Source organism: Acipenser ruthenus, chromosome 42 (assembly GCF_902713425.1).
Source record: "Acipenser ruthenus chromosome 42, fAciRut3.2 maternal haplotype, whole genome shotgun sequence".
NCBI lineage: Eukaryota > Metazoa > Chordata > Actinopteri > Acipenseriformes > Acipenseridae > Acipenser > Acipenser ruthenus.
In genome coordinates this window covers 8,263,708-8,276,130 of record NC_081230.1, presented here as the reverse complement: position 1 = coordinate 8,276,130, position 12,423 = coordinate 8,263,708, and the positions used below count along the sequence as shown (strand labels likewise).

Genomic DNA, 12,423 nt, shown 5'->3' with positions numbered 1-12,423 from the left:
TAGTGCACTAACCCTGTCTTCTCCCCTCCCGCCCCCATCCCTGCAGATTACCAAGATGATGCTGAGCAAAGGCTGGCGCTGTCTGGAGTGCATCGTGTGCGAGGTGTGTGGCAAGGCCTCGGACCCGGCACGCTTGCTGCTGTGTGACGACTGTGACGTCAGCTACCACACGTACTGCCTGGACCCCCCTCTGAACACTGTACCCAAGGGAGGCTGGAAATGCAAGTGGTGAGTCCTGCAGGATCCCGTTCTCCACGGGCACCGTGCAACTCTTTAACCCTGGCCAAGGGGTATCCCTGCTGACCCAGCCATTTCCTCTTTAGGGCCTCATTGCTATTAACGGTGATACAGACCCTGATTTTTAGTACTAATAGTGGGTTATCGTCTTTTTTTTTTTTTTTTGAATATTGTGGTCCCTGATTGTTTCTCCCTGCTTTTGTCTCCGCAGGTGTGTGTGCTGCCTGCAGTGTGGAGCCACCTCCCCTGGTTTTCACTGCGAGTGGCAGAACAACTACACCCACTGTGCCCCCTGCGCCAGCCTGGTGGCCTGCCCAGTCTGTCGAGAGAACTTCATGGAAGAGGATCTGCTGCTGCAGTGTCAGCATTGCGACCGGTGAGACTCCTGCTTTTTTAAAACGCAGCAAAAAGCAAACTGGTTTCTAAATGAGAACCTTTCTGTACCAATCACAGGGCTCGAAATAATACTCCCATTGCACAGAGGTTTGCTCCATTCCTGGGTTCACTGTGAGCTTAAGACACACCTGAGCTTGTTAACTATACAATGTGGCTAATCAAGCTTGTAGTAAAACCTTGAAGAGGTGAATCTGCTACTCCAGTAAGTGTCTTATTTCCATTCCTGTGCGCCCTGTGAGAACTACTTTTGAATTTCTACCACTTCAGACTTTTACCATGGACTCCCAGTACAGAAAACAATTGTGGGTGGCACAGGAGTGTGTGTGTGTGCTGTGGTGAAGTCTCAATGTCGTGTGTGTGTGCTTGTCGGCAGGTGGATGCACGCAGTGTGTGAGACGCTCTTCACTGAGGATGAGGTGGAGCAGGCGTCTGACGAGGGATTCATCTGCTCAGGCTGCTGCCCATATGTGCCCAAGCCTGCCGGTGAGTGCCTCTTTATCCAGTTCTGTTAACTGAAATAGGTGTGGTGTTGTGTTTTTTTTTTTTGCACTTCTGTAAGGATTGGGCACCTGTCTATCTACTAGGAAAATGATATGAAAGCCGTCTGTATTTAGTATGCCAGAACAAATATGTGTGTACACTTTGAGGTTCACATTTGTATTTAATATGAATTTATATCCCTTTTGGTCACTTCGTATGTAAGTGAATTGTTATTATGCATGTGTTTTTGTTTTTTGTCCCTCCCAAGGTCTTGGCAGGGCTGTATAGTTCACCTGAACAAGTTTAAAAATTCTAAATTAAATATTCTGGATGAAAATTGGATATGGGGTTCTACTTGAAGGTCATTTGTATGTATAAAAAATGTGTGACAGGTAACTATTTATTTATTTATTTTTATCTCCCCATAGTAGTGGAAGCACCTGTCAGCACTCCTGTTAAAGTGAAGGAGCCAGGTATGTAACTGAGATGAGCTTCATTGGAAAAATAAGACTTTCTGTACAAACAAATTCATGAACACCCAACAGCTTATAAGTACCAAAAAATAGTCGGCTGTCCAGTTCAGAGCTGTGATGCTGCGTGTGGCTGTGCTGTGCAGTTCAGAGCTGTGATGCTGTGTGTGGCTGTGCTGTGCAGTTCAGAGCTGTGTGTGGCTGTGCAGTTCAGAGCTGTGATGCTGTGTGTGGCTGTGCTGTGCAGTTCAGAGCTGTGTGTGGCTGTGCAGTTCAGAGCTGTGATGCTGTGTGTGGCTGTGCAGTTCAGAGCTGTGATGCTGTGTGTCGCTGTGCAGTTCAGAGCTGTAGTGCTGTGTGTGGCTGTGCAGTTCAGCGCTGTGATGCTGTGTGTCGCTGTGCAGTTCAGAGCTGTGTGTGGCTGTGCTGTGCAGTTCAGAGCTGTGATGCTGTGCAGTTCAGCGCTGTGGTGTATGTCTCTGCAGAGCCTCAGTTCCACAGGCTGGAGGGGGTCTGGCTGACTGAGTCCGGGATGTCTCTGCTCCGCAGCATCTCCATCTCTCCTCTCCACAAGAGGCGGCAGCGGCGCTCCCGATTGGGTACGCTGTGTGGGGAGGCGGGGCCAGATGGGCTGGAGCTGAAGGAAGTAGATGGAGACGGTGACGAGGTCAAAGGTGAGCAGTGCCGTGCTGTTACCGAGGGACTGCTTGAGAAGAGCAGTACATTCAGGTTGCCCAAACAGAACTCCTAATGCAGTACAATACAGATCACTAACTGAATTTAGTAGCTGAGACTTTGAGTTACTAGGACAGCCTTGACCCTCCTATGGTAATGATAACTGACCTGGCGTATACAAAACAAAGTAGTTAACTTTTTATTAATTCTGTGCTGTGGGATCTTATTTCTGGAAGTGTGATTTTTAATATTGCATAGAACGGGTATAAAGTGGGGCTATATTTTTGTATTTATTATTTTAAGTTTTTGTTTTAATAAATATTTGATTTTGGTGATCTAGTATTTCCTAACCATATTCTGACCATTTGTTGTGTCCATATAGCTGACTTTTTTACATGCTATATCTGTTGCTGGCTAGTTTCATAAATATAGGGATAGTTACATAAATATGTTGGCTTTTCTATTTTGGCTATAAAAAAAAATACTTGCACGGTTAATTTGAATATTTTAGGACAAAGTAAAAATGAGTAAGTAATCCTGATCTTCTGAAGTCCTGCTGCATTGTTGGTTCTCTTTGGAGTGTGTGTGTGCGCGTGTCCAGTGAAGTGACCCTTGCTGCCTCTGTCTGTTCAGGAGGGGTAGAGCCCATGGACTGTGACTCCAAACTGGACGTCCTGGGAAGCCCTGGCCGGGAGGGGGGTCCCGAGAGAGACGCAGAGGGGGGCCCGGAGACGGAAGGGGGGAAGGCAGGAGCGGAGGAGACAGACGAAGGAAAGAAAAGGAAAAGAAAACCCTATAGACCAGGTACACAACGCAGAGACGTGCTGGATTGGCTCTGGAGTGTTCTGCAGTGCTTTGTGTGTAGAGATGTGATTCAGCACAGGGTGAACGCAAGTGGCAAATCTGTGTAACCCGGCGCTTGAAGAGCCCTTAGGCACAATATCAATGTGCTGCAAAATTTGCAGCCATTTAATTAACCCGAAATAGCATGCTACTAAAAGGCACGCTGCAGTATTTAAAGTGGACTGATTTTATAATATATTTTTGTATCCCTTTTAAAGACCACGAAGTGATTTGATGATGAAAAATCTTGCTATAAGTTTATTCTTCTTTAGTTTTATTTAAACTAAAACACTGTAGGATGTACAAAAGTTTAGCATCACCTAGAATTTTAGGATTGAGACAAAAATAAGATTATGTTCATATATTTGTCATATAATCAAAGACTACAAAATATCGCAAAAGTCTACTGAAGCCAGAATAATAGTACAGTATTTCATGTTGGATTTTGAAATGTCACATTTTTTCATGAAGTATGTGGGAAGACTTCAAAACAATATGTAATTCGTAACATTATTTAGCTGGTTTCATTACTTTGAAGCTAAATTAATTTATTCTAAAGGGTGATGCAAAACCTATGGCCATTAGCTGTAGACGGTGCTGGCTGGGTTGGTGTTGATTCTATGGTTTTTGCACAGGGATCGGTGGGTTCATGGTTCGGCAGAGGAAGTCTCACACACGGGCGAAAAAGGGGCAGCTTCCCCAGCTACTGCCAGGAGAGGCAGGAACAGAGGGTCCCAGCACTGAGAGGAACCCAGAGGAAGGCAAGTATCACTTCACTCACTCCTCTGCAAAATTACACCTGGGCATAAATTTAACGGCTCTGTATGCACAGATCTTGGACTTCATTACCTAAGATAACATCAAGTAGTCATAAGACTGGTATTACTAGGGGGGAACTGCAAAACTAGCTGTAAATGTTTGAGCTTATTCACTTTGCCTGCAGGGCCAGCACAGGCACATCTCAATAGTGCAAGCACTAACACAGAGAGAGACCGACGTATGCATAGAGTGTGGTGTTTTAGTGGCTCTATTCATAACTTCACACGCTATATATATATATATATATATATATATATATATATATATATACACACACACATATATATATATATATATATATATATATATATATATATATATATATATATATATATATGTGTGTATATATGTATATGTGTGTGTGTGTGTGTATATGTATATATATATGTATATGTGTGTGTATAATTTGTTGTAACCAGTGTAAAGGCTGAATAAAGACAACAGATGAAACGACTGTATCTTGACACAGTATTGCATACATGCTGTTACCCCAGGTGCTCCCCCGTGTACCCCAATCGATGGCCCATCCGATCCCAAAGCAGCCGAGCCAGAAGGGGAGCAGGCAAAGAAACGGAGAGGCAGGAAGAAAAGCAAGCTGGAGGACATGTTTCCTGCTTATCTCCAGGTACTGGGTCTGAACTGCACGTTTAGGATTCCTGCTAGTGTAGGGGGGGCATGCAACGTGTTGCAGAAGTAACAAAACGGGCAGTGTACAATGTGTGTCCTACTGACTGGATTGGAGTGATTGGAGCATACCCTAATCGCTGTAGCCCCTCAATGCAATGGGAGTCTAGCTAGAAGTCTGATTTTTTTCTAAATAATAATAAAGTGAAAGAAAACATTTCCCTAATCCTTTAGACTGGATGAGCTGGTTTCTGCAACAATGTGCAGTTCTGTTACAGTATTTTCTTTTTATTTCTCCTGAAATGCTGATGGAGAGTAATTTTAATTTTTCCCCTGCCGTCCCGTGCAGGAGGCGTTCTTTGGGAAGACGCTGCTGGATATCAGCCGGAAGGCTGTGAAGGATGGGGGTGGAGCTCAGCGACTGGCACAGGGGCTGCACCGGCCTGCCCAGCCCAGCACCACCCTGCAGACGACCCCACAGGAGTCTGCAACCTCCCTGACATCGCAGGAGCAAGGTGGGTCCCGTGCCCTGCTGACCCCCAGGGGGAGATAGTGGAGGATAACATACTGTGTGTCCTGCTTGCATTTTTACATGTGAAGCTATAGAATCTGATTGTGGTGAATCCTGGTTAAGCCACTGTTTTTAATTCGCTTAACTCATGCAATTTGGTTGGCTGATGTGCGGACGGATTTGTTGCAAGTAACTTGGTTGTACATGTAGTTGAATAAATCGCTATTTTCAAATCGAAACCTATTTTGAAACTTAAGTTGGAGGGAGATGTAGCATCCCTGTCCTGCTTCTGCACAGTGACAGACCCTAACTTCCCTGCTTGCTTGTTTTCAGCAGGGGCTGCGAAGGACAGAGTTGCTGCAGACGGCACCCAGCTCAAAGAGGAGGGCAGTCGAACAGCAGATAACCAGGGAGACGATGCTGGTGGGTGGCTTGCCTTTCCGCTGCATTGAGGCAGGGAGGGGAATTACTGTGCTTTGGCAGCAGCTGTCAGAAATCTACTTGCTCTGCACCCATTACCATGGTTTTCTCATGAGCTTTGTCTGGTCTTGCTGATTTGGGTAACTGCTGTTTTAAGTCCTGCTTTGTTCGTAGTGGATTTAGCAGGAGCCTGATAACTTCAGTAACAAATCTACACGCAAGGCAAATGGATTTCTCCATCCCTAAGCAATACTGACTTGAATTCCAAACTCCAAAGCTAAGTGAGTGAGTGCGAGCGTCTTTGGTCGGCACTTGGCTGGGAAAGTGAATGTTGTAGCAGACAAGTGGTGACTCTGGCTGTGCCAGATCTTCTCCAGTACCCCAGCATGGCGCCAGGAGACACTGTGCAGCTGTCCTTTTAACAGTGAAGACGTTTTGAATAGTTTAACCAGAACTATTTTGAGAAAGGGTGTTAACTTTATTGTCCAGGTCAAATTTGACTTATTCATTTGAAGTTGTGTATTGTGATGGAAGACCAAAAGCACTTCATGGAGCCCATCTATTGTGAACTGCATGTTGTGGTTTGTATTAACCAGGTCAGGCTTTTTTTTTTTTTAAACAGAGCTGAATCTAGTAAATGGAATCGTACAGCATTTCTGCCCTAGTTATTTCTTTGCTCATTGGGGACTTGATGCATTTTTAAATAACCATTCTGGAATAATGATCCGCTGTTCTTCCAGACTTTGGGTTGCCTCGTAGGCGGTTTGTTCAATAGACCCTCTCTCTCTCTCTCTCTCTCTCTCTTGCTGTTCCTGTTGCAGGTGCGGCTGCCGCTTCTGGTACAGAGCCACCTTCCTCTCCCAAGGATAAGACCTCGACTCCAGCAGAGGGCACTCTGAGCTCTGATACAGACAAGCCGTCTTCAGATGGTAGGTTACATTTATGCTAAATATTATAGGTGGGCGAGGTTTCTTTTTATATGGAGTCATTGATTTCCATGAATAACTGGATTAAATGATGAAGTTGATAGTGTTTATTATGAATTAACACTAGCTTTCAAGACCTCAAAAACCTCTATCAGATGTTAATGAAAATGTTAATTGCATGTCAGATTAGATTTAATGAAGAAGTAAATCCTGGATTAAGGCATCAGTCAATAATCTGCTAACTATATATCCGATGTGTGTTTTACAGCAAGCTATCTGGATGTTTAATTCATTAGTTACAGCTCACAAGGATGTACGTACACAGCGGTTCCATTGTAGATCAAATTACATACCTGGGCCTTGTAACAAAATCCTTGCTACTATTCCTTTTCATCTATTTAGAAGGTTATTCAATCGCGGCTAACGTTTTCGCTGCAGTTTGAAAGGCTAATTTTCAATACTATCTAAAGTATCAGATCTTCTGTGGTTTGTTGTATTGTTGCTGGTGGTGTTCTGTCTGCTGCTCACAGTTCAAACTCCTCTCTTACCTTGTCTGTCTGCCCCCCCCCCCCTCCTCAGGTTTGCCCTCAGGGGTAGAGAGCCAGGATTCCCAGCAGTTCTTTCGGAAGGTTTTGGGGATGAAGGATGGCGCCACGCTCACCGGAAACCTGCAGGCGACCATGCGTCCCATACTGGAGACCACTGGGAGCACGGGAGACCTGAGCAGACAGACGCTGTCCCAGAGATCCTTCTTGCCAGGTAGAGAAGGCAGGGTGTAGAGCAGTGGCACTTCCAATCCAGGACCTCCAGCCATGTCTTTTCAATATTGAATCGAGCTGCTTGGAGCCTCTTACCTGCCAGGTCTTTTTAATTGTTCAATTAAGGATGTTGTTTTTTGGATTCCCTAGAGAATCTGATGATAAGACTCCAGAGCAACCTGTCTGCAAGAGCTGTGTTCTGTGAACTGGAAAACAATGCATGTTTTGAAACCCTTTGTTTAAAAAAAAAAAAAAAAAAAAGAAAAAAAAAAAATTCTGATTGAAAACAAGATGTGTTGTCTGATGCATGGCGGTTATGGATTCTGTCCCCTGGCAGGACGATTAGGTTAAAAGCTCTATAACAGATGCTTGTGGGGTTAGCAGGTTTGCTCCCAGCCTCTGTCCTGTTACATTTGCACACTTTTTTGTGTGTTATTGATACACCTGGTTTGCTTGTTTGCAGGTGGCTCCTTGACTGGTGCGCTCCCCTCTACCGGGATAATGGATCCATTCCCGGGGCTCTCGCAGTCCCCCTTTTTCGATAGCAGGTAAGACGGCTGTGGCACAGTGTTGAATTACATGGATTTGTAGACGCTACTGGCAAGCTCAAGACTATATTGATCAGACTTCTGTGTATTGGAAAAAAACCTGTCCCCTAGATAGTCTATTGTTGTGTTTTTTTGGTTTGTTTTTGGAGGGGGGAAGTGGAGTGAGTAAACAGAATTTGAAAAGTTACATTCAAGTTGGATATCATGATTGAAGCCATCAATGCATGACATTCGTTGGCTGGTTGAAGTGGCTGCTGGTGAACGATGTGTGTGTGTGTGTGTGTGTGTGTGTGTGTGTGGGGCAGACACATTTTGGGTCCCAAGGGGCCACTTGAGGCCCTCATGCCCTAATTTGAGGACCGTTTTACTATAACCCGTTAATGGAGAGGATACTTCATTTTTAAAACTCAAGAACTAAAGACGACAGTATCCAGCATTTAAAGTGCCTGTCGTTTGTGTGTTTTTATTTATTTTTTTTATTTGCAGGGATCGGAGCGGCTTGTTCAGCCCAGACCAGGGGGACCCAGACAGCCCCTGGGCCACCCCCTCCACCCCAGCCACTCCCTCCACTCCCCCAACCCCCACAGAGCAGGACAGCGACGGGCTCTCCTATAACCAGCGCAGCCTGCAGCGCTGGGAGAAGGACGAGGAGCTGGGGGAGCTCTCCACCATCTCCCCTGTGCTGTACGCCAACATCAACTACACCAACCTCAGACAGGACTACCCAGGTCAGCCACCGTGGGGGTGGGGGTCACGCAAGCGTTGGGCATAGGGGACCAGGAGAACGCCTTAATGTTAAACCGAAAAACAAACCAGTGCTTAATAGGCCTTGAATCTTAATACAGTGGTTTGGATGTTGTATTTTTTTTGCTTGTGTTTTTCCTCTGTTTAATAAACAGGAATGATTGCTTTGACAACATGGCCCTGGAATAGCATGTCAAAAGCATGCTCGTTGTCACCCATATTACCAAACTGGTTTGCATTGTGAATGTAAATGTGTTTGATTAGTTTACTGCTCTGCTGGTTTTAAGTGGCGATTTTATCTTTCCTATAGTTCTAGAGCTGTCTGCAGGTTTGACGGGAGTTATCTTTCCCTCTGTACAAAGGTTGACGTGTTTTAAAAGATTTGAACCCATGCCCGACATGTACTGTCGACCTTTTATTTTTTCATTTGACTCACGTTGGTGTTTCTTTTTCCAAACAAGCCAGATCCTAAACGATGGAGGATAAGATTCAGTTGATGTATTTGCTATTTTATACTGGGCAGGTCTGTTGAGAGAGATCACATCTTGTTCTCCATGCCCTTCTTGTAGGAGAGTGGATTGTAGGAACTGTAATCATGTTGTCGCTCCTGTTCTGCTGCCCTAGATAACTTTGCGCTCATTAGGGGGGTGATGAATGGTATCCCGTAAGCAGTGTACGGTTAGTCTTGCTGCTGTTGTATTGGATGTAGGAATAACCCTGCCTGCTTTCATCCTCAGACTGGTCTAACCGATGCAAACAAATCATGAAAATGTGGAGAAAGGTTTCAGCAGCTGACAAAGTGCCCTATCTGGTAAGTGGGGTGTGGGATTTTTTGATGTTTGCAATAGGAATGTTAATGGCTATTAATGTTCTATAGAGATATATTAACAAATCTTTTAAACTAAAAAAGTGGAACTGACGTTTTTATCCTCTCTTGCAGCAAAAGGCCAAAGACAACAGAGCAACTCAACGCATTAACAAGGCACAGAAGGTGTGTGCCCCTTAATCAACTCGCTTTAGATTAGAAAAATAAATGTTCATGGCAGATATTTGTTGTACCGCTTGCAGGTATTTTCTTCGAAGCGTGCACATAAATCTAGAAAACCAGACATTTCAAACTCAAGTCATGAAATATCCAGATGTGTTTTCCTTGGTAATCGTGGATCTTAACTACACATAAATAAGGATGTATATTTCTTTAGCCTTAAACCCATGTCTTGTGTTTTGTCTCTGCAGCAGGCAGAGAGCCAGGTCACCCGGCCAATAAAGACTGAATTCAAGCAGAAAGGGGAGAGGCCAGCCCTACACCTGCACATCCCTCCTCCCTCCGGCACAATCTCCACCCCCTTCCAGCCCAGCTCTGCTGAGAGCCCCTTCCCGTACAGCCAGGACCCGAGCACTTCCTTCTTCCCCAGCACCGGGCCTCCAGCCTCGGAGGGGATGCTCAGAACTCCTGGATCAGTGTCTGGGATGGAAGTGCAGGGTGACCCCTTTACAAAAATGCCACCTCAATCGCCCCACCACTACAGCAACCCCTCAACGCCTTTCTCACAGTCTTCCAGCCCCATGCATGCCTCTTCTGGCTTCCAGATGCCCCCAGGGATCCCCCAGGGTAGACCTCCTAGCTTGGGCACCTTGGATCTGCAACCTGGTACTCCTGGTACCCCAAGGCGCCCTCAACCAATGGCCAATGATCCCTTCCTGAGACCCCAACAGCAGCAAGCTGGTGGTGCCCTCCAGGAGCCCTTGGCTCCTCCCGAAAGCCCAAGGCTGAGGCAGGGTCCTGCTGCAGGAGAATGCTTTTCAAAACCTGGGGAGTCCCCCTTGCTTTCCCAACCCCCGACACACTTTGGGGACCTTTTCAGGGTCAGAATGGAACAGAGGCAAGAATGTGGGATGACTTCCTCCTCCCCTGCAGCCACTCCTGGGCTTGGACAGAGGCAGGATTTCATGGGGCTCCCTTCCCCAGCACCTACTGCCTCCATGGGGCCCCGGCCGGATTTTGGCATCGGTTCGCCCGCCTCTGCTGCTGTATCTGGGTTCCCTGATGGCAGTGGGCACAGTGACGTTTTTAAAGCTCCCATGACTCCACGAATGCACCAGGGGGAGCAGGTGAACCCTCTTCAGGGCTACTCCACCCCTCAGCACCCGGGGGCCTCCCCCCAGCATCACACAGACCAGTACAGACAGTCTCCTTCCACCCCCTTCTCTGACCCATACGCCCAGCCCCCACTCACTCCCCGGCCCCAGTCTGGGGACAGCTGCTCCCCTCTGCCCCAAAGAGGCCTCCCTCTGGACACCTGCTCCAGGGTGCCAGCCAGCCCGCAATCTCAAGGTAGCTGCCAGTCGCCCCTGACCCCCGGGGCCCTGTCCAACGATGCCTACTCTTGCCAATCCCCAGTGACTCCTCGCTTCCAGTCTCCGGACCCTTACTCGCGCCCTCCATCCCGCCCTCAATCTAGAGACCCTTTCGCCCCTATGCACAAGCCACCCCGGTCCACTGCAGGGGAGCCCAGTTACAGGACCTCTCCCCACGTCAGCCAGCCAGGCACCCCTATGGGGGACTCCCTTCCCAAGGGCCCTTCTGCCCAGCCGAGCTTTGCCAGGAGCCCCAGCGTGGGCCTGTTCCCCAGCCCCCAGCACCAGACTCGAGTGGTGCCAGCAACCTACGCTGAAGCTGCAGTACACTCCCCGTCGCACCAGCCTGGAGCACCCCAGCACGCTCCTGCCATGAACGTGAACATGAACAGCTTCGCCCTGCGCTCCCCAGATCCCTCCTTCCAGCCACAGAGGGCGTCTCTGGTCCGCATGCCAGAGAGGCGGGAGGAAGCGCCCAGCCCCCAGGAGCTTCCTGACCTTTCATTGAACCAGGACCCGTCACTCAGTGGCCTCAGCCAATTGGAGCTTGAGAAGCACAGACAGGTAAATCAGAACACTGAGTATACATTCCATTCGGTATGTTAATCATTTGGTTTATTTTAACAGTATTTTAATAGTCTAATACTAAAATGGGGACGTTTTAATTTTTTTTTAGAAATTGCACAATTTATAAATTAGGTTGATCCCGTAGATTTGTGCTGCTCTGTGAATTTACCTCCATCAATGGTGTGATCAGTAGTTTAGTTAACGTGCGTGTTTGTAAACTCAGAAGCCCTGTGCATGACCCTGCTGTTTGTGTTGCATGGTGTTTCCCTGCAGAGACAGAGACTGAGGGAGCTGTTGATCAGGCAGCAGATGCAGAGGAACTCGCTGCGTCAAGAGAAAGAGGCGGCGGCAGCAAACAGTGGCGCCACCACCTGGCCAGGGGAGACTGCAGGCTACCAGCAGGACAAATCACAGCGGGCTCCACCGCCCTACCCCGCCGTGCAGGTGAGGATCGACATAGACCGCTCTGAATTAACTAAGTCGTATGAAACCTGCTGAATAATGTTACGTTAACATATTGAATTACACACCGCTGTAGAATTGAGTTGAAGAATGTGACTATTCAAAATCTAACATGAAATACTGTACTACTATTATGGCTTCCGGTAGACTTTTGTGATATAATTTGGTAGTTTACATGATTTTTTTTGTCTAAAATTCTAGGTGATGCAAAACTTTTGATCATAGCTGTACAGCTTACTTTGTTTTTCTGTGCTTATGCAAGTAAACTTGACAATTTGATCAGTTTTAGAGAACTGGGAATATGAGTAACGTTGGAATGTTATCCCCCCCTTTCTCTAGGAGAGAGCTGCTACAGGAACAGGAAGTCCCGCCTCCCTGGATGATAAGGTGATCCGACCCCCACCAGCCGGAACTCCAGCTGTCCTCGACCCCAGTGTGATCAGGTGGGATTGACGTCACCTAATCCAGAGATTGACAGTGTGGGGTTCTGTGATTTAAACCCCAGAGAATAACCAAACTTCATCAGTCTATTCCTACAAACACCAATCTGCTGGCACTGTCTGCACCAAACACAGCAACACCACC

At 46.9% G+C, this 12,423-nt stretch overlaps 1 protein-coding gene across 7 annotated transcripts in view; it reads left to right on the top strand.

The window, feature by feature from the left end:
* LOC117967100 (histone-lysine N-methyltransferase 2D-like) overlaps nucleotides 1-12,423 on the top strand; it is a 48,315-nt gene that overhangs the window by 17,002 nt on the left and 18,890 nt on the right. For 6 of the 7 annotated variants that reach the window (XM_059011487.1, XM_059011484.1, XM_059011486.1 and 3 more), the window contains exons 16-34: nucleotides 47-228; nucleotides 449-613; nucleotides 1,007-1,116; nucleotides 1,542-1,586; nucleotides 2,069-2,257; nucleotides 2,892-3,062; nucleotides 3,737-3,862; nucleotides 4,415-4,545; nucleotides 4,894-5,059; nucleotides 5,389-5,478; nucleotides 6,297-6,404; nucleotides 6,981-7,160; nucleotides 7,623-7,707; nucleotides 8,194-8,435; nucleotides 9,189-9,262; nucleotides 9,392-9,442; nucleotides 9,688-11,373; nucleotides 11,650-11,820; nucleotides 12,178-12,281. In XM_059011487.1, coding sequence (XP_058867470.1) covers nucleotides 47-228; nucleotides 449-613; nucleotides 1,007-1,116; nucleotides 1,542-1,586; nucleotides 2,069-2,257; nucleotides 2,892-3,062; nucleotides 3,737-3,862; nucleotides 4,415-4,545; nucleotides 4,894-5,059; nucleotides 5,389-5,478; nucleotides 6,297-6,404; nucleotides 6,981-7,160; nucleotides 7,623-7,707; nucleotides 8,194-8,435; nucleotides 9,189-9,262; nucleotides 9,392-9,442; nucleotides 9,688-11,373; nucleotides 11,650-11,820; nucleotides 12,178-12,281 — 4,076 coding nt within the window. The remainder of the gene's footprint in view (nucleotides 1-46; nucleotides 229-448; nucleotides 614-1,006; nucleotides 1,117-1,541; nucleotides 1,587-2,068; nucleotides 2,258-2,891; nucleotides 3,063-3,736; nucleotides 3,863-4,414; nucleotides 4,546-4,893; nucleotides 5,060-5,388; nucleotides 5,479-6,296; nucleotides 6,405-6,980; nucleotides 7,161-7,622; nucleotides 7,708-8,193; nucleotides 8,436-9,188; nucleotides 9,263-9,391; nucleotides 9,443-9,687; nucleotides 11,374-11,649; nucleotides 11,821-12,177; nucleotides 12,282-12,423) is intronic. The other variant, XM_059011483.1, reaches the window with a different exon arrangement.